The 21,831-nt window shown below is 35.7% G+C and overlaps 1 protein-coding gene across 1 annotated transcript; it reads right to left on the reverse strand.

The window, feature by feature from the left end:
- Positions 1–1,445: 1,445 nt before the first annotated feature.
- LOC125671635 (serine/arginine repetitive matrix protein 1-like) lies at positions 1,446–9,437 on the reverse strand. Its single transcript, XM_056161688.1, has 6 exons — positions 9,006–9,437; positions 5,493–5,563; positions 2,993–3,050; positions 2,491–2,873; positions 2,323–2,373; positions 1,446–2,022 (listed from the first exon to the last, which is right to left on the reverse strand). The coding sequence occupies exons 1-6, from the start codon at positions 9,333–9,335 to the stop codon at positions 1,962–1,964; spliced, it is 954 nt and encodes a 317-aa protein (XP_056017663.1). The 5' UTR covers positions 9,336–9,437; the 3' UTR covers positions 1,446–1,961.
- Between the last annotated feature and the right edge of the window lie 12,394 nt (positions 9,438–21,831).

Consider the following 21,831-nt stretch of genomic DNA (forward strand, 5'->3'; position numbering starts at 1 on the left):
TAATTAGCAAGAAAAAAATAGTGTGCAATTGTAACAGTTTGCAGGAAAAACGTTTTATAAGGCCCTAAGTTAAAAGGAATTCTCAGTTATAAGGAAGCAGTGTTTATCTAAAAAATAAATTTCATTTTTGAAAATACACGAGGGTATGAACTTCCAACACTGCATGACAGTATATTTAATGAAGCATGTTAAGGCTTCAAGGAAAAGTATGCCAGCATGAAGTGTCGCAATTTATACTGATAACGTCTTTTTAAAAATCAAATTTATTTCTTGCATTCTACTTTTACTGCTGTTGGAATTCTCGGCAGTTGAAATAAATATACTGTATGTATTCACACTATTTGGCATATTTGCAACTGCAGTGCATTCCATCATTACAATTTGTGAAGATATCAAATGCAAAATCATTGGAAATTCTACCCCAACATCAATTTCATGATTAATATACACTTTGTTTATTGCAAAGTCAGGTCTGACTTTGACCTCATTTGAAATGCCGATTATTGTATGTCTAAAGGAATTTGTTATACAGGTTTTGCTATTTCGATATGTAAATTGTTGTACAGATGCAATGGTCATTACTCCACAGATCCTTGTACATACATAAAGGGGATAACCGGCCTCAACTTTTTTGAGGCTCTTCACCCCAGTGGACAGTGGATTGTTATGAACTGTGCTAGAGGGTCAGCTTACAATACACAGACTTGTTCCTGCTCCGATTTCATTTTTGGTGAGCACTGTTTACATTAGGCTCTTCCCAACTCAAGGCATCAAATTTACTTTGTAATCAATCTACAAAATGCTGTGTTGTATTCCCTTTAATATTTCAGGCTGTAAATTGTATGCGACCTCCTCTGGGAACAAGTTTGCCTACTTTGACAATGGGATTCTCCAATACAAGACGTGTTCTGACGGGACTGTATACAAATCAGAATATTGTGGCTGCTTCAAAGCTACAGTTTCTGCAATTGTACAATAAATTTTCAAATTGAAATGTACATTTGAAAATTTACTTCTCCTTGAAATGTACATTTGAAAATTTACTTCTCTTTGAAATGTACATTTGAAAATTTACTTCTCTTTGAAATGTACATTTGAAAATTTACTTCTCTTTGAAAGCAAAACTTGATTGACAGGTCTTCTTTTTCTATGAAATGTATTGTAGAATAAAGTATATTGTACATAACAAATATCATTTACTGGATTAAGGAGTTGTGGGTCTCAGAGAGAAGGCATTGGTGTTGCACTTTACCCTGCACACTTTTGCTAAATGCATTAGATTTTCACTAGCAAAGACTGTAATCTCATTATTGTCAGTCAGTTTTAGATTTATGAAAGAGCAAAGAAAATAAATCTTTGGTGATATAATGAACAAATTTTGAAGAACATTTTTCTTTAGTTTAATCAATGGGATAGCAAGATAACATTGAAAAAACCAAAACACATTTTTTTTTTTATTATAAAAATTTATTGGTAGTTGCTTTTTCCACCTTTATATACAGGGCATAAAATTGCATTTAAAACATACAAGTCCATAATACAAAATTTATATCAAATTATGATTCCTACTTTATTGGAATGTGAATTATACATGAATAATATGTGGAAGTTCAACAAAATGTTGAAAATGCTGCAGCGCTCTAATGCAGTGAATACTGAGCTGAGTTCAGATCCTACAATGTGTACAGTATTTGTCTCTCGCAAATACATGCATGCCAGACACACATGGACCTCTGGTTGCCAATAAATCACCATCATCATAATTAAACTTAAATCTATCAGTATCATATTATGTCATGAATAATAATCTTTCAAGATTATAGTGATCTGTTTAGAAAACTGAACTAAATATTATTGTAGAAACTATGCATGACACTGCCATTGGTCCAGACTACATGAATAGTAAAATGACACAAAATACATTATTACGATGAATGAACAAGGCAAAAATAGGAATGATTTTAGAATGAAGACTCGTCTCCTTCATGCATGTCTTCCAGTTTGGTTTTGGTTGGCATGTTCCTGCAAAACCAATTAATGAGAGTTGGAGCATTTCAGAATTTAAAATTATTTTCCATATTCAAATAATTCTTAACAATATATTCCCTGTCAATTTTTAAACTGCTACATGTACTCCAGGCTGGTGACAAAGGTAGTAATACAATCTATGTTTACTGATAAGCAAATAAAAATTTATTTGTATCCAATTCACATGTAATTCTTCAATAATGTACAAATTATTCATAATTTGATTTGGGGGAAGGGGTGAATATCTGTACCAACATTTCAAATGTTTAGAAATCTGTAAACTTGATAACTGACCTGTCATCTGGAGGTGGGGGCCTTCTTCTGTTCCTGTCTATTTCAGCATACCTAATCAGAAAACATAAAACTCCTGGTCAAATTCATAACTTTTCATAAATGTTTAAATTACTTCCAAAATAGTTTTAAATATTTTACAGTCAAGCTGCAATTGTGGTTATCTTGTACCTATCATCAGACGGAGGACCTCTGTTTCTGTTTTCAGGTGGTGGACCATCCCTGTATCTGTCAGAAGGTGGAGGCCCCCTTCTCTCCCTAGGGGGTCCATCTCTGTGCCTATCATCAGGGTAAGGTCTCCTGGATCCAGGCTCCCGGTAACCATAGGGAGGTGCTCGTCCTTCTTCCCCTCGCGGTGGTCCCTGTCTCCTTCTGTCATCTGGTGGACCGTTCCTTGGTCGACCTGAGTGACCCCTACGGTCAGGATAGGGTCTCCTACCATCTGGAGGACCACGTCTTCCATCGTAGGGTGGAGGTTCCCCATATCCACGGTTATCAAACCCACCTGGAGGTGGACCCCGCCTTTGCCTTCCACTTGCGTTGTAAGATATAGGCTGCAAAACGATATGAAGTATTAGGATTTAGTCCATCATTGGTTTTTCATTTGATGCCAAAATAATGATAAATTCCACAAAATAAATTGGAGAACATATATAGATTTGTACTCATTTACCTGGTATGGTTTTGCGGTCATTGGTTTCTTTGGAGCTGTTCCAGATTTCAGCTGTTCTCTAGTAATCATAATGAGGTATGGTAAATAATGTAACAAAAATTTGAGGATTCTTATTTCAGGTTGATGTGACACATACAGTTAACATTCTCAATATCAACAAGACAAACTTTCAGTAATCACATCAGTCACAAATTTTCATCAGCTTGTAGTTGTTCTTGAAAATTTTAAGGACCGTATAAACAACTGAAGGAATTGACCCCACTATGAAAAATTACAGCCTTTCATCTGGTTCTGAGAGGAACATTTGTACCAATTACATTCTGAGCCACTTGCAAACAAAAAACACACACAACATAAAACTAGAGAAATGTTTGTCAAGGTGTCTGTCTCTGCATATACTGTGGCAGTATAAATTTGGATTCAATCCTCTTAAAATCTGGCAATATTGTCATAGTTATTGAGCATTGTATATATACTTGATTGCCTTGGCTTTCTGCTCAGATGTGCTAACTGGCCTAACAAGAGGCCCATGGGCCACATCGCTCACCTGAGTCACCTTGGCCCATATCTGAAGACTTTCCATATATATTTGCATGTAAAACCTTGGTCCCTATTATGGCCCAAACTACCCTTTGAAAACTTGAATCTACACTATGTCAGAAAGCTTTCATGTAAATCTCAACTTCTTTGGCCCAATGGTTCTTTTAAAGCCTTTTTCTATATTTGTATGTAAACTTTGACCCCCCCCCCCACTTGTGGCCCCATCCTACCCCCCGGGGACCATGATTTGAACAAACTTGAATCTGCACTATGTCAGAAAGTTTTCTTGTAAATATCAGCTTTTCTGACTCAGTGGTTATTGAGAAAAAGATTTTAACTATATATTTGTATGTAAAACTTTGATCCCCCTTGTGGCCCCATCCTACCCCCGGAGCCCATGATTTGAAGAAACTTGAATCTGCACTATGTCAGAAAGTTTTCATGTAAAAATCAGCTTTTCTGGCTCAGTGGTTCTTGAGAAGATTTTTCCTATATATTTATATGTAAAACTTTGATCCCCTATTGTGGCCCCATCCAACCCCCAGAGTCCATGATTTGAACAAACTTGAATCTGCATTATGTCAGGAAGCTTTCATGTAAATCTCAGCTTTTCTGGCTTAGTGGTTCTTGAGAAGAAGATTTTTAAAGTTTTTCCCTATATATTTGTGTGTAAAACTTTGATCCCCCCCCTTGGGGCCCCATCTTATCCCCGGGGCCCATGATTTGAACAAACTTGAATCTGCACTATGTCAGAAAGTTTTCATGTAAAAATCAGCTTTTCTGGCTTAGTGGTTCTTGAGAAGAAGATTTTTAAAGTTTTTCCCTATATATTTGTGTGTAAAACTTTGATCCCCCCTTGGGGCCCCATCTTATCCCCGGGGGCCATGATTTGAACAAACTTGAATCTGCACTATGTCAGAAAGTTTTCATGTAAAAATCAGCTTTTCTGACTCAGTGGTTCTTGAGAAGAAGATTTTTCCTACATATTCCTGTATGTAAAACTTTGATCCCTTATTGTGGCCCCATCCAACCCCAGGGGCCCATGATTTGAACAAACTTGAATCTGCATTATGTCAGGAAGCTTTCATGTAAATCTCAGCTTTTCTGGCTTAGTGGTTCTTGAGAAGAAGATTTTTAAAGTTTTTCCCTATATATTTGTATGCAAAACTTTGATCCCCCCTTGTGGCCCCATCTTATTCCCGGGGGCCATGATTTAAACAAACTTGAATCTGCAATATGTCAGGAAGCTTTCAGGTAAATTTCAGCTCTTCTGGCCCAGTGGTTCTTGAGAAGAAGATTTTTAAATGACCCCACCCTATTTTTGCATTTTTGTGATTATCTCCCCTTTGAAAGGGACATGGCCCTTCATTTGAACAAACTTGAAAGCCCTTCACCCAAGGATGCTTTTGGCCAAGTTAGGTTGAAATTGGCCCAGTGGTTCTGGAGAAGAAGTCGAAAATGTGAAAAGTTTACGGACAGACAGACAGACGGACGCCGGACAAAATGTGATCAGAATAGCTCACTTGAACCTTCGGTTCAGGTGAGCTAAAAATTTGAAAGGTTTTCCATCTCTTCTCAAATCTGATTATCCATGGGATGCACAATAAGACGGCGCATTTTCAGTTACAGTGACACTGGTCAGACATACTAATAATGTATTTAGAACCCTAAGCAATACCATCTAGGCAAATTATGTTTCTAGTCAAAATAAAACAACTGGCTCAATTACCATGAATTGAGAATTTCTATAATTAAGTCTCAAATTAATTCTGACCTATCCATCAAATTATATTGATATTTACAAGTCGATAAAATGATTCAAAATGTCAATAATGAACATCTGGACATGTCAGGGATATACAATATGTACTTTTTCGGTCTGTTCTCTGTGTAAGGTCATGGAACCGGATTTTCATTATTTCTATTTCCAATATGACTGTAATTGAAAGTGCAATTTTACCTTGTAGTTTGTTCAAAAGTGAGTCTGCTCTTGTGCACAACTGCAACTCCATAGTCACCAATGGGACGGAACTGAAAGAGTATTGTAGAATAAATTATTCCAAATACTCAACATTCATTGTAACTCTTCTGTTTATCATAAAAATAAACTAAAAGGTTGCTCATACTTATATAGCTATCCTGAGCTCTAGGTGAGAATTACTTTGAGGAGGACCAAACTAACAAAACTAAAATAACTGAAGATATTTCTAAAATTTTATTAGAAGACATCATCAATTCAATTATAACATGAAACATTAATTAATGCTATCACCAATTGCGTGCAATAATTCAGAATTGAAAATATCAATCATTATTTCAAGAGATATTTAATTGAATTATTGCATGCATCAAATGAATTGATGATATCTTCAAATTATTTGAGTTTCTGTTAGTTTGGCACTCAATAATTAAAGAAATCATTAATTAAATTGGCTAGCTTTATCTCCAATTAGATAGTTGCTCTTTCAAAAAGATTATTGCTTGCATCAATTGAATGAACGATATCATTAATTCCATTGAAGATAGCAATAATTCAATTATTGCTTACATTAATTGAATTAATGTACAAATTAATTCAATTGTTGATATCCAAGGAGCGCCAAATTAACACAAATTCAAACAATTGAGAAATCTTTAATTATTTTATTGTTTGTTTTAGGTCCCATTGAGAATTTTCCCTCGTATTAAGATGTCACCAGCAGTAGGTGAAGTACCACAAATTAAGACCTATACTTATAGCGCTCAGTGGCCCTTTTCACAAAATATCTCATGATTATGATGAAAATCTTAAAACACTGTAATTCTTTAATTATTCTTCACTCACATATTTATGAATGAGCAAGTCTAAGGATATACATTAGTGAAACTCTATTCTTACTTGGGACACAGTTGCACTCACTATAGTATAAGGCAGGAACAACATTTTTATCTCAGTCTTAAGACTTTTTGTAAAAATGGCTACAGGGCCATAGTAATTGCTGTTTCTTATCATGCCAAAGCCTGCCGCGACACAGATCATATCTGAAAGACCAGTGATTCAACCATTGAAACCCTTAATTTGAAGCTCACAGTGAGTTTTCTGGTTGCATAGGGCTTAATGAATATTTGAAGGTATGTTTAGACACAAGTATAGTAGGGAAGTCGGATCAGAATTTTTATATCTTTATGAGACAGTGATGCATGAATGCAGCCATGTAAGGCCTCAACCGTGCACATTTTTTTCTGCAGTAAATCGAAGGTTCTTATAAGAGGTGGATCTGTAGCACTCTGACCTGTCCCAATATTTTTACAGAGAGCTATAGTTCTGCATCTCACCACATTGATGCATGCATCAATTAAATTGTTGTGAGCAAAAATTTAATTGATTCACACATCAAATCAATTATTGCTTTCACCAATTGAATTGATGTACGTAATAACTAAAATGATGATATCTTCAAATAATTCAAGATATCTTCAATTATTTGAGTTTATGTTAATTTGGCACTCCATGGACATTATTCATTTATTGGAAGATTATAGCAACAATTCAGTTATTGCGTGCATATTTCAATAATAATGCATGATGATGATGCAGTAAATTAGAATTGAAGATATTATTATGATTTGAAGAGATTTTTAATTGAATTGTTGTGAACATCAAACTTCAAATAATTAAATACATCTTCAATTATTTGAGTTTATGTTAATTTGGCATACAAGGTCTATCAAAAAGAGCTTAAACTATAGATTGCTTTTATGAAAAAGAAATGTCTCCCAAATTGGAAGTGCACTAAATGAAACTTCCTCCCCGAAATGTACTGCATGGTATGGAGGAGAAAGCACGGAAAGGAACATAGACATTATGAACTCTGATAAGCCTTATGGAAAAGAAGTGTTCACAAACTATTTTACACCCTCCACTTTAAGGATAACAATTGGATCCTCCTGTCCCTACAATATACACATCTACAGCATTGTACAAATTCTCAAGTCTATGAGATAAGCCATATAGGTGTAGAAGTGTTCACAAGCTATTTTACATCATCCAACCCTCTTAGATCCAATATAACTTTTAAGAAAATAATTGGATCCTCCCGTTCTGACAAAATGCACATCTACAAATGGCAATGAAGCATTCTACCCAGGGCTTGAAGCTAACTTTTTATGTCACCAGTCCAGCAGGACTGATGGGGTATAATTTCAACCAGTCCGCAGAAAAATATACCAGTCCAACTGAGTTTTCCAGAAATAATTAAACATATTTCTTTAATGTTATTAAAATGAAATTCAACTCAATATGCCTCAGACAATATTGTAACACTTAAGTGGGATTTATAATTTACGAATCAGATTTGTCTGATATCTACAGATCGAAGCATGCCAAAGGTGTGTATAAAATTTCGTAAGAATATTTTCCAAAATGATGCTTTAGAAAATTAACCAATCCCATCAGACTGACTTAAACAAATGTATGTCAGTCTGCCAGACTTTTCACCAGTCACAGAATGACGGGCATATATTAATTTCGAGCCCTGCTAGTACCCAATAAGCCATATAGGAAAAATGTTCACAAGAAAGCTATTCTAACATCCCCCACCCCTCTTAGATCCACTATAACTTTTAGGAATATAACTGGATCCTCCCTTCCCAATGATATGCACATCTACAAATGCAATGAAGCATTGTATGAAGTTTCAAGTCTACCATCGTCGCAAACCACGGGTTATTGTTTCATTGTGAAATAGAATGAAACAATAACCCGTGGTTTGCGACGATGCAAGTATACCTGATAAGCGATGTAGGAGGAAAAGTGTTCACAAAAAAAAGCTATTTTAACATCCCCCACCCCTCTTAGAGCCACTATAACTTTTAGGAAAATAATTGGATCTTCCTGTCCCAACAATATGTACATCTACAAAAGACAATGAAGCATTGTACAAAGGTTTCAAATCTATCAGATAAGCCATATAGGAGAAGTGTTCACAATCTATTTTACATCCTCCACCCTTCTTAGATCCACTATAACTTTTAGGAAAATAATTGGATCCCCCGTCCCAACAATATGCACATCTACAAATGGCAATAAAGCATTGTGCAAAGTTTTGAGTCAATCCAATGAGCCATATATAGGAGGAGAAGCTAGCATTCATAAAATTTTGTGACAGACAGACGGACAAAGTACAAACATAATGTCTCCCCCTGGAAGAAGGGAGACATAATTAAACCATTAAATCTTTAAACCAAATAAGATTAGGACATTTAATGTCCATGAAATCTGGCCAGGTGTGATATGAACCAGTGTCATCGTTGTGGAATATTATGGTTGAACTTAATTAATGGGCGCACTAATATTGATTGACCTACTGGTACAGTAATCCACATACCCATGTCGATGAAATTTCATTAACCGAGTTTATACCAGCCAATGTATTACAATTTACGTTCTTTTTTTTGTAAAAATATTGCTAAAGTTGTAATGTCTTAGGCCTACCACAAGATCGCGTCTGTAGGCATTGGCTCGCCTCTTTGCCTGCACGACCAGAGCGGCAGCAAATCCTACCAGCATGAAGGCAAGGATTACAAAGAATGGTCCAAGGAACTGGTCATCCCACGAAATGAGGTAAACATGACGGGTTCTAAGCGTGATCACTAAAGTTCCTATAATACCGGAAACGATTCCAGCTAGGAAACTAGCTACCGCAATTTGTGCGTAAAACCTCCCAGGTCCAAGGAAGATCCCATTCAGCTCGCCCCTGATCTGAGTCTGGACGAAGTCATGATACGCTATCACCGTATCCTTGTCTATTTCTTTCTCTTTCATGGTAAAATGTTTTTTTTATAACATCTTCCAATTCACCCTCCTGCACTTCCGTTCAAAACTTCTCGGATTGAGTCACACCTGGGACATGCGCAGTAAATATTTACCTGGTGAACAGGTAAATTTATGGTGCTCCATAAGTGTCAGGGAGAGAGAGAGGAGAGAGAGAGAGAAAGAGAGGAGAGAGAGAGGGGGGAGAGAGAGAGGGGTATCTTTCCATTCTAAAATTAATTCTTTTCTGGCTATTCATTTCTTTTATGTCCTAAATGAAGAGTTAATTTCCGAATTCCCTTGATTGGGATTTGGGGGGGGGGGGGGGGGTGTCTTTTTTGTTCAATGTATTTTTAAAAAGCGTATATTACGAATTTGTTACTATTACTATGGGATTTTTTTTGGATCTTTTTGATTTAAGAAGTGTTCAATGTATTTAATACATATACTGCGAATTTATTACAATGGCACGATGCAAAAATACTGTTATGAAGCTATGCAAAACACATGGACGTCGCTAGTGCCGCGCTAATATAGAATAGAATATGATTTATTTCCAAATTAGGGCCCTCTCGGGCATACAGCATACATGATTGTTAACATTTCAATGTGCAATGACGATAAAAAGAAAAACGAAACAAGAGTAAAATCTGCACTATTAGTATGAGCAATGTTCATACATGAGACGTTTGAACATGATAATACTTATTTGCATTATATGTAAGTACCACCGTGTATCCTAATGCAAAACAGTCAGAAATACACATAGGGAAATATATATATATATATATATATATAGATGTCTATATATATACATGTACATAACAACTCTACATGTAATAATAGTAAAGGTAGTAAAGTACATATGATTAACTCCACTGTAATGCAAAAGATACCACGGGACGGTGCATTGGTACTAGATCAACATGTCATGTTTATAATGAGTGCATATGTGCAATATGGTTTCATATGGTTCACACATAATATACAGTAATACTAGTAGTATGAGCTTAGACAATGTACATAATACGAGACATTACTTGATGTAATATATGTAAGTACCACCGTGTATCCTAATGCAAAACAGTCAGAAATACACAGGGGAAAAAAATACATTATACATATATAGATGTCTATATATATACATGTACATAACAACTCTACATGTAATAATAGTAAAGGTAGTAAAGTACATTATGATATAATATATATAACTTTTACTTTTTCCGGTGTAGCAGTCTAAATTCTTATGGTTTTCCAGCATTTCAAAAGTAAACCATTGCAGTAGCTTGTGAGAAATAGTTGATACCCTGTACGCCAGTGTTGAATACAGAATAGTACCCCCCCCCCACCCCCCCACCCCCCCCCACCCCGAAAAATGGCTATATAGTAGTCCCCCCCCCCCCCCCCCCGGAAAAATGTCTGTACAGTAGATCTTCCCCTACGGAAATGTGACTAAATAGTAGGATTTCCCCCCTTTTACAGCCAGATGATCCCCGGGGAAAAACCTATTATATAGTAGACACCCCCCCCCCCTCTTCATTCCGGCTACGTTTACGGCGGACCATTCCCATACATATTCTTTCCATTCTGGAATTAATCCTGTTCTAGCCATTCATTTCTTTTATGTCCTATATGGAGAGTTAATTTCCGAATTCCCTTGATTGAGGTTTTTGGAAATATTAATCAAGCATTATTTCGTTATGTAAAACAATCATATTTAGAATGTAAAATCAGAATATTTTGTGCTTGTAAAACAGCACTTATTTAGGCAACTCAGAATTTGTTAGTTAACAGATAAGTATTTATCGTCCCAGGAATCAAAATTATTTTCTCTCCACTTGATTAACACAAAAACTTTTCAAACAGATAGTTGAGTAAAACTTTAAAAATCAACTCGCTCTCTAGCTAGACATAATTCTTAACATCGAGCATTAGGAGAAAGCGGGATTTGTTTTCGGGTCATTGTTGGATTAATAGATGTGAATATGTCATCGATACAGTCCTAACTATTCCAGGCGAAGCAACTCCCAGCTGTACTGTCAGTACTTTAGAGTTATACATATTCGTTTACAAAAAATTTCATTAGACCATAGATGAATTTATTTTGAATTTGACAGATGGATAACCTCATCATATTTTATTTCCATACAAATAATATTCTGGAAAGGTTTTGATTTTTAGCATGCACTCCTAAATTTTTATTAGATCACCTGAGCTGAAACAAAAGTGAGTTTTTCTGATCACCTGTTGTCCGTCTGTAATTTCCCCACATTTTCAATTTCTCCAGAACCACTGGGCCAATTTCAACAAAACTTGGCACGAAGCAACCTTGGGTAAAGGGGATTCATGTTTGTTTAAATGAAGGACCACTCCCTTCTACAAGTAGAGATCATATATGTTAATATTATTCATACCAAATTAAGACATTCTTGCATTTTAAATAATGATCTTATATCGTAAAAACATCATTGCCTCTCCAAATTGTATATGTGGTCATATTGAAGATGCCCATCATTTCTTTTTTGCATGCAAAAGATACACTCAAACAAGAAATTGTTTTTACAATGAACTGCTTCAACTAAATGATATTGCTATTGTCGATACCCACCCTTTATTATGGGGAAATGAATATTTTTCAAATGATGTAAATTTTTATATTTTCAGTGAAGTTTATTAAGAACTTAAACAGATTTTAAATCGGACATATATATCATAATTTTAAAATATGTTTTGCATTTTATGTCTGATTATGTACTTACATGAACCTAAACATATATTGTATATTATCATAATTGTACATTATAACTAATATTATATTTTCTGTGGTACGACAACCTTTATTTGTACATGTATAGCATAATATATTTTGTATACGGGAGAGGTTGTCTAAGTTGCTAGAACTTGTAACCAATCCTTTTGTATATTCATACAATAAAATATGTTCAAATCAAATCAGAGATAATAACAAAATAGTGAAAATGCATTGACGATTTAAAAAAGCCCATTGTTTCCTTTTCAACCAAACTAGGCACAAAGTATTCTTTCAAGAATCAAATTTCTTTAAATGAATGGTCATAGAACCTCTACAAGGGGAGATAATTGATTTATATTATATTTTGGTGCTGGTATGATAGTTTTGCTCAAGCTTGTTTATTGCTAGGAATTGTGGCCCATGTGCCTCTTGTTACTTTTAAGTTTCATATATAAACAAATTCAAAAATTGTGTGATAAAATTATTCAAGTGTGAAAACTGTCGTCCTGTAGTTGCATTCATGTGTGTTTCTCTCTGATTTGTGGATTTCATTTCAGTTATATTCTTTACAAAACTGAAAAGGCGACTATTCTTGAATGTTTCAAACTCATGTCTATAGAATGCAACTGGAAATCCTAAAAATATTCATCTAAAGGTGAATATAAAAGATTCATTAATTTCCTCTCTAGTTTGTACCCTTGTAAAATATTAATACCTTGCTACCTGAGGATCTATATTACGTAACTGTTTTCCGATACAGTTTAAAGTCTTAAATTTAATGAACCCAGTATAACATCTTATAAATACCATTTATGATAAACATTTTTAGGTCACCTGGGTCACTCAGGTGACCTACTGCTATGGGTCTGCATCCGTCGTCGTCGTTCGTCATCCATCATATGTCGTGTGTTAACAACTTCTCAAAAACTACTGGGCCAATCTTTACAAAATAGAATATGTAGCATCTGTAAGAGAAGGGGGTCAGGAATTGTAAACTTCACACACACACACCCTCACTCCAAGGAGCCTTAATGTTGGAGTAAAAACTGTAAAATTTATGCAATTCTTTAAAAATCTTCTTTTCTCATAGGTATATAGCAGACTAACTGAATATAATATTATAGTAATGATGAGCCAGAAAGATTCTACCAATATCGTAAATGTCATGACCCTCATGGGAGGGGTTCCTGTGTTAGGGCGTAGCCATATTGATCATATGGTGTTTCAAATGCATTGTTCCTTTAAAATTTTCTTCTCAACTCCTAGGCAAATAACGGACAAACTGAATATATAATAATGATGGACAAGGAAGCCTCTACTAAAATTGTAAATTTCATGATCCCTGGGGCAGGGGCTGTAGTAATGCCTGGTTGCAGTGGGAGGGGGGCTAAAATGCTTTCATTCACCGAAATTGCTTATACTGATGAAAGACTTAACATAATACATGTATATTTAACATTAACACTATATGACTATTTTGGACCTGCTGTAGAGTCAAAACCCAGGGGTTGTGAAATTCACAACTTTGGTGCATTATTTCCTGATTTTCCTAAATATGCATTTAGTTTTATACTGTATCTGCAAACCTAAAGAAGTCTTTGGTCCCACCCTGGAACCAAAATCTCTGCCCCTTGGGATCATGAAATTCTTAATTTTAGAAATGATTATACCTACTCCTTACGATCTAATTAGTTTCAGGTTAGTATTAATAGCACTAAAGAAGATGTGTTTGAATGTTTTACACATATACACCATGTATACCAAGTTTGGTCCCGCCCTGGAATCCGAACCTCTATCCACGGGATCACTACATTTATCATTTTGGTAGAAGCCTTCCTACTATCATAACGAAAATTACAATGCATAGAATAGATGAGAATAGGGGAGAAGATTAATGAATTGGCAAAATAATGTGGGACAAAAGCAACAGTAAGATGCAGAACAAAAATGTCCGAACTTTTCACCGTGAGGTGAGGTGACAGGGATATTATTAGTATGTGTGTTTATAGCTTGTTTACAAGATCATGAGGGTGAAATCGATTTTGGTCAGAGGAAACGTGTAACCAATCGGAGTGTAAGAAATCAGTCACCAGAGGTCAAGCATTTGTATATATTATTTACAAGAAAAATGAAATAAAAAATTATGCAAAACCTTACAAGTGAAGTTGAGTATGCAACGCTAAATTATAGATTTTTCAAGGAAATAATTGTGTTGGATTTGAGTTTGAATTAAAAGCCAATATCAATATTACAGATTATTAAGATATAACAAATATGGTAAGGAATTTTGGAGGATGTACGGGGGTATAAATGCGAGGAACAAAGACAGAGTTCTTCAGTAGCTGAACAGAACTTTGTCTTTGGGCTTTCATTTATACAGGTAAGATATTGAGTATACTTGCGCATTTCTGAAATAACTTTTCAATTTTTCAGATGACTTCGTTAATTTTTGTGTGTGAACTTTTATATTAATGTTTGTAATAATTATTGTATATTGTATAATATGAATTATAATCAAAAATGTTTCTTTAATAAAAAAGAGTAGCTGAACAGAACTTCGTCTTTGGGCTTTCATTTATACAGGTTGAACGAGATAGAGCTACTCCGTTCGGCCTGTGAACACACAAAGATCCCTGGTACCTAATAAATATTTGCATATCACGCTTTGCGCCATAGCTGACTTCAAAATACTTCTTCCCCAAAACTTGTATATGAGCTATTACGAAGTTCCAGTCAGTTATGGGGCGAAATAGGATATGATAAGTGGTGGAGAGTCCTGACTTTGTGTTGATGGAAAAATTATCATAATTCCAGCGATTAAAAAGAAGTTTGTCAAAGGTTTCCTTTCCGTCGTCTAAAAAGGGAATACAGCCTAACTTGAGTGACTCAGAAATCCTATTTAACCCAGCATCATATCAACCAAACTTTATTTCCGCACCTGTCTCAACAAACGATTACCAGAATCAGGGCAACGCTCGAGTCTCAACGAACGATTACCAGGGAAAGAACTTAAACAACGTCCAGAACGCGGATAGACAAGGATTGCAGAACATTCCTACCAGAAGAGCAGTGTCTTCAAAGATTGACCATATATGTATTGAGATGTTGATATTATACATGTTGCCTTAGATCGTGAGTAACAGATCTGGAAGAATTGATCATTTTATGTTGGATGTGCAAATTTTTCAAGATGTTATATGGATATATCAAATTTGAAATGCTCTAATAAAGGAATAGTGATTTTCAATGGTTAGTTTAATTCTGGGTTAAGCGAATTGTGTCTTAGCCTGCGGTCAAAGCTTTTAATTTTGCAATATTTGTTTGTATACATATACTGTTTGACTGCGGATTATACATTTTTCTAAAGAGTGTCGCTGTCTCTACCCAGGTGAAAAGCCTAGGCTATCGTACAATTCATTTTGATTGTACATGTACATATTGTTTATAGTATGTTTCCCCCCGATATACTCATTGTTTTAAAGAGTTGAAAGTATTTAAATTTTACTAGAGTATTCATTATAATATAAATTAGTTGTTTAAGCCATTTGAAAATTCACAAATATGAAATTTTATAAAGTTCCTATTACAAGTCATATGAAAAAACAATCACAATGTGTTAATATATATTTTTTCGCTACCCATTGTAGAAATTTTTATACACCTCTGCCAGATCAATTTACAAATAAACAGATTATCATGAGATTATTCCATTTGTTTAGAAATTTGACATTAAAAAAATTGCATAAATTTCTTCAATATTTTTGCGAACTTAAAAACTTTGAAACTCAATATATTTTTTCGCATTTGGTCATATTTGCAGATTTCTTTTGTATTGACTATTTATTCTATTTATTAGAATATTATACTTTACGATACAGTCCAGGAACATCATTTGATCTTTTGATAACTTATTTTGAAATTTTTTATTGCTCAAAAATTGCATCAAATTATTTAATAAAAGCGGCAGATTTGTATAGATTACCACCGGAAAAAGTTTTTTCCTTAATATCTAACACCAAGTCTACAACACATTTTCATACCAAAACAAAATTGAAGAAATGCGTAGAACAACTTCGTACGTCCTTTTATGATTTCCAACAACATAACATTCAGTACCTTTTTTCATTTAACTGTGTATATTGTGGTGCACTTTGTCCATTTTCCGATACATTATATAGAACGAAGTGTTGTTCGGCTAGGATACATTATGATTGTTTAAAATATTTATATACAAAGGAGTCTCTCAATTGCAATATACAATGTGGTTCACGTGGTGTCGAAACGTTAAGGGTTTGTTGTTAAGAAATAAGATTACAAATGATGTTCCCTACAATTATTTACCAAAGGACCTTTTCCTTCTTAAACATTCAAATAATCTAATACCGAGTTATGTACTAGATGATGACTATTATCATACTCTTTTGTTTAGAACCCTCAGAAAAAGTAAATTTTAATTCCATCTTGAGGACAAGATTTTCGTTGGTAAGGGGAATTTATCATAACGAAAATTACAATGCATAGAATAGATGAGAATAGGGGAGAAGATTAATGAATTGGCAAAATAATGTGGGACAAAAGCAACAGTAAGATGCAGAACAAAAATGTCTGAACTTTTCACCGTGAGGTGAGGTGACAGGGATATTATTAGTATGTATGTTTATAGCTTGTTTACAAGATCATGAGGGTGAAATCGATTTTGGTCAGAGGAAACGTGTAACCAATCGGAGTGTAAGAAATCAGTCACCAGAGGTCAAGCATTTGTATATATTATTTACAGGAAAAAAGAAATTAAAAATTATGCAAAACCTTACAAGTGAAGTTGAGTATGCAACGCTAAATTATAGATTTTTCAAGGAAATAATTGTGTTGGATTTGAGTTTGAATTAAAAGCCAATATCAATATTACAGATTATTAAGATATAACAAATATGGTAAGGAATTTTGGAGGATGTACGGGGGTATAAATGCGAGGAACAAAGACAGAGTTCTTCAGTAGCTGAACAGAACGTTGTCTTTGGGCTTTCATTTATACAGGTAAGATATTGAGTATACTTGCGCATTTTTGAAATAACTTTTCAATTTTTCAGATGGCTTCGTTAATTTATTTTTGTGTGTGAACTTTTATATTAATGTTTGTAATAATTATTGTATAATATGAATTATAATCAATAATTATAATGATGAAATGCTTCTTTAATAAAAAAGAGTAGCTGAACAGAACTTTGTCTTTGGGCTTTCATTTATACAGGTTGAACGAGATAGAGCTACTCCGTTCGGCCTGTGAACACACAAAGATCCCTGGTACCTAATAAATATTTGCATATCACGCTTTGCGCCATAGCTGACTTCAAAATACTTCTTCCCCAAAACTTGTATATGAGCTATTACGAAGTTCCAGTCAGTTATGGGGCGAAATACATGTAGGATATGATACTACTCTACATCACTACATGCATTTAGTTTTTCTTACAGATATGCGGTTATAGAGATGATTTTTGAAAATTGGTGAATATTTGGCAGTCTTTGTCCCACCCTTTAGGCCCCGGGCGTGCAGGCCAGGAGTCCTGAAACTTGCCTTTTTTCCACCCTTGTCCCAAAGATACTTCAAACCAAACTTGGAAAGAATTGGACACGTAGTTATCATGAAGTAAAAAATGTTCGATTGTTAAGACATTTAATCACAGTCCATTTTGGCTCAGCCATGATACCAAAACGCCCCACCCCTGGCATCATGAAATTTAACAATCTTGGTAAAGGGCTACCTGCTCATTCTAAATATTCATTTAGTTTCAAATTCTTATCAACAAAGAAGATGTTCTGAAAATTGTTTTACACATAAACACTATAGTTTGGCCCCACCCTTGAGTCAGAACCCCGGGGATCATTAAATTTACAAGTTGGTAAAGGCCTTCCTGCTAGACGGCTATGAATTTAGTTTATTCTCACAGATGTGCGAGATAGGCCGCAAAGTCAACGCTAACTCTGGATTCCCGCCTACATCTTCAACTCGAATATTTTAAAAAAGCTTTGCAGTTTTGCTACTGATATTTTTTTTAATGCAAAGTAGAATCCACTAGTAATTGATTACCAATGTTAATTGATTAATTGCTCTTAATTTCAACTCCTTTTGATTAGGGGGTAGAAAAATATGTTCCTTGAAACCAGGCTTTAAAGCGTCATATATTTCAAAATGCTTATTGTCAATAAATCTAATTTGTCAAATTACTTTATAACTTTATATCATTGAGTAAAATATAGCTAATCTTCATTTCTCACACGTTAACCTCATTTGCAATTGATCACAGATTATTTCCGCTTTGTTTTGGTCTGTAAACGTACCCCTCGTTGATCTCACATAGCTTTTAATCCCCTTTAAGTCAGAAAAAGAGCGCTCAATTTCACTGGACGCCATTGGTAAGATGCAGCCTATGTACAGGAGTGTTTTAATGTCTGGCAGGACAGTTTTAACGCACACAAAAGTCACAAGAAAGAGAAAGATGTCAATGTTCACAAAATGCCTTGAGCAGTGACTTTTGTCTGAGCATCCCTTGGGCAGTGAATTTCGTCTGAGCATCCCTTGAGCAGTGAGTTTCGTCTGAGCATCTCTTGAGCAGTGACTATCGTCTGAGCATCCCTTGAGCAGTGAAATTCGTCTGAGCATCCCTTGAGCAGTGACTTTCGTCTGAACATCCCTTGAGCAGTGACTTTCGTCTGAGCATCCCTTGAGCAGCGACTTTCGTCTGAGCATCCCTTGAGCAGCGACTTTCGTCTGAGCATCCCTTGAGCAGTGAATTTCGTCTGAGCATCCCTTGAGCAGTGAATTTCGTCTGAGCATCCCTTGAGCAGTGAATTTCGTCTGAGCATCCCTTGAGCAGTGACTTTCGTCTGAGCATCCCTTGAGCAGTGAATTTCGTCTGAGCATCCCATGCCTAGTCGCTAGTTGTCCTGTAGGTTTTCGCCCAGACCAGGATTGAAAATATATTGCAAACACAATGTAATATAATGCCAATCTAATTAAAATCAGACTCCTTAGTTCCGCGCCGTATACGCTGCGTAAGAGTATACGGCACGGATCTAAGAAGTCTGATTTTAATATTAGATTGAATCTAATGCCAAAATGTGTCGGAGTAAGTGTGTCTCTCAACCTACCTCGTTTTACACAGACCTATCAGTTTCTTTCTGGTCACCTCTGTATCTTGTGACAGCATATTGCTTAAAGTATCGCTTGAAGAATCAAAGAACACGTATGTAGACTTTATCACGTCAGTCAAATTTCTGACAAGAGGAAGCTTGCAAGCGAGTGCAATGCTCAGGTTGAGCACGTGGCTTTTGCAGTAGCAACCAATTCAGTTCTTTGATTCTTCCTTGACAACCCTGTTTTTTTTGGTAGAGACCATAGAAGCAGCACCGTGATAATTTTGACCCCTGCTATTATCGACAGACAGACCATTCTCTTGCAAAATTTTGGCAGATATCGCTGCACCGGTGGTATGTTCTAAATGAACAAAGTAAAAAAAAAAAACTCCATCCGAATAATCGGCTCTGATGGTGTTTCATCAAGTAACATCAAGCACACTGTCAAAACTTCCTTATTTGCAAATCATCAGTGATTCAGCTTTGAAGACCAAACAGAATTTCTTCCTGAATATTTTGACCAATGACTTTGAGTGCTTTTGTTGGAATCTGTGGCATTATTTAGGATCCTTTTGGGTGCTGTGCCAGCTGGTCATCGTGACTTGCCAAAAGATTCCGAATAGCAAGAGAGTTACCCTATTGGATGAAGTGCTTATTGAATCGCCTCTGTGTCCACGCAGAGGAATATTTTGCTTCCCACAGAGGACTATCGTTTCCGTTATTATTGACAACAGCCTCATGTTTCTGTCGTACATTTACTGTTTTGTTGACTATTTTTGTACGGTAGAGTACTCTTTGGTTTCGCCAAACTTGTTTTAAAGAGTACTTGCTTAAAAGAGTACCTGCCGCCTTATGATAATCGGAATTCTTGTATTTTGCCAGGGATCCATACTTGCTTATACCGTATTTTGAAGTTGGTGAATGGTTTGGATACAAAATTGCTATTGCTTCTCATACCCACTTGTGGGAAAAGAATGCAGATTTTACACAGGCCGCCATGCAGTTTATGGCTGTACATTAGCCATCTGTGTTTTTGCATTCATGATGCTTGGAAGTATCCCCCCCTTTTTTTTATCGTTGCAAAAAAAAAAACCAAACCAAAAAAACAAAAACAAAACCCAGATCTGTCCGTCAAATTTTGCGATGATATTGTTTCAAGTGTAGTTTCCGCTAATTTGACCTTTTCTGATATTGTTAAAGAGGAGAGAGATTTTGCCAGTAGCAATTTCACGAAAGCCGAATCCCGAGAATGTCTGTTACTAGTCGGTTTCTCTGGTAAGTTATGGTTTTTTTCAAGTTTGGACTTCCTGAGGCGGATTCTTGAGAAGAATGGCCTTTCTCGTGACACATCTACGAATTAAATGATTTAAATGGTCTCCAGTTCATCAAAGTGTTGGATGTATGAGTCCACTATGAAAATATAGGAGGACTTTGTAGTGAAGGTTGAGAAAGAGGACGTATTGTCTGATTATGAATATCCCTGTTTATTCTCACATTTTGTATTGACAAAAATATTGTGACAATTGATCGATTCAAGGCATAGATGAAAGGTGAAGATAACGAACAGTGATCAATCTCATAACTCCTATATTGTATAGATAGTTGGGCAAGCATGGACCCCTGGACACACCAGAGGTGGGATCAGGTGCCTAGGAGGAGTAAGCATCCCCTGTCGACCGGTCACACCCGTCTTGAGCCCTATATCCTGATCAGGTAAACGGAGTTATCCGTAGTCAAAATCAGTGTGCCAAGAACGGCCTAGCAATCGGTATGAAACACGTCAGACAGCATTTGACTCAATGATAGGTTGTATTGACGAACTAGATCGTTGTAACGACCATCGAATTTGCAAAATGCTGACTTCAATCGAGACTGTTGAAACCCCTGTACCATCAACTTGTTTGTCAGTACCTTGTCTCGATTTAAAAACTGACTATACGCAGAACAAGCTCTTGCGTATCGAATCAACTGACAGATATAAACACCATATACAGATGATAATGGAATATTGCTACATAAATATGGGAAGTTGACGATGGAGAAGCTGAAATCAACGAGACACCTGTTAATGTTCATCACCAATTCGATACAACGCACTCTACTTTCGACATGTCTACCTTGTGAGTCAAACAGTGAATTGGAAATCGACCGAAAAAACATTTCACATCCCCAATAACCACACTGGGTGCTAGATTTTAATGCGATACGTCATACTTCCCTAACAGACAGCGATAAATTGCCTAATTTCATGTTAGTTACAGAAAGAACACGCTTGCGATTTCTCTCTTATTGAAATCTGAAATTTCAGTGAATTACAACCTTCTCTTGCGGTTTTGGAAGAAATTGAATGAGCCGATTCTCATCCATTTGAAAGTTGTGGCTTAGCCTGTTCGAAGTAGTAACTAAAGTTGTGTCGCAAAATCTGCCCCAAATGAATCTAACCTGTAAGTATCGAATTAGCACGTGAAGCTCGAAGCTGTAAAGCGACATCTATTTCTCGTGCAGTGGTGAAACGGTGAACATATGCAACTACCAAGAATTATTGGTGTCACTGCTCAATGACCTTGAGTACCAAGTAAAGGTCAAAGTTTGAAGCTCTTCCACCGGCACCGGTTACGT

The sequence above is a fragment of the Ostrea edulis genome, chromosome 4 (assembly GCF_947568905.1).
Source record: "Ostrea edulis chromosome 4, xbOstEdul1.1, whole genome shotgun sequence".
NCBI classification, from domain to species: Eukaryota; Metazoa; Mollusca; class Bivalvia; order Ostreida; family Ostreidae; genus Ostrea; species Ostrea edulis.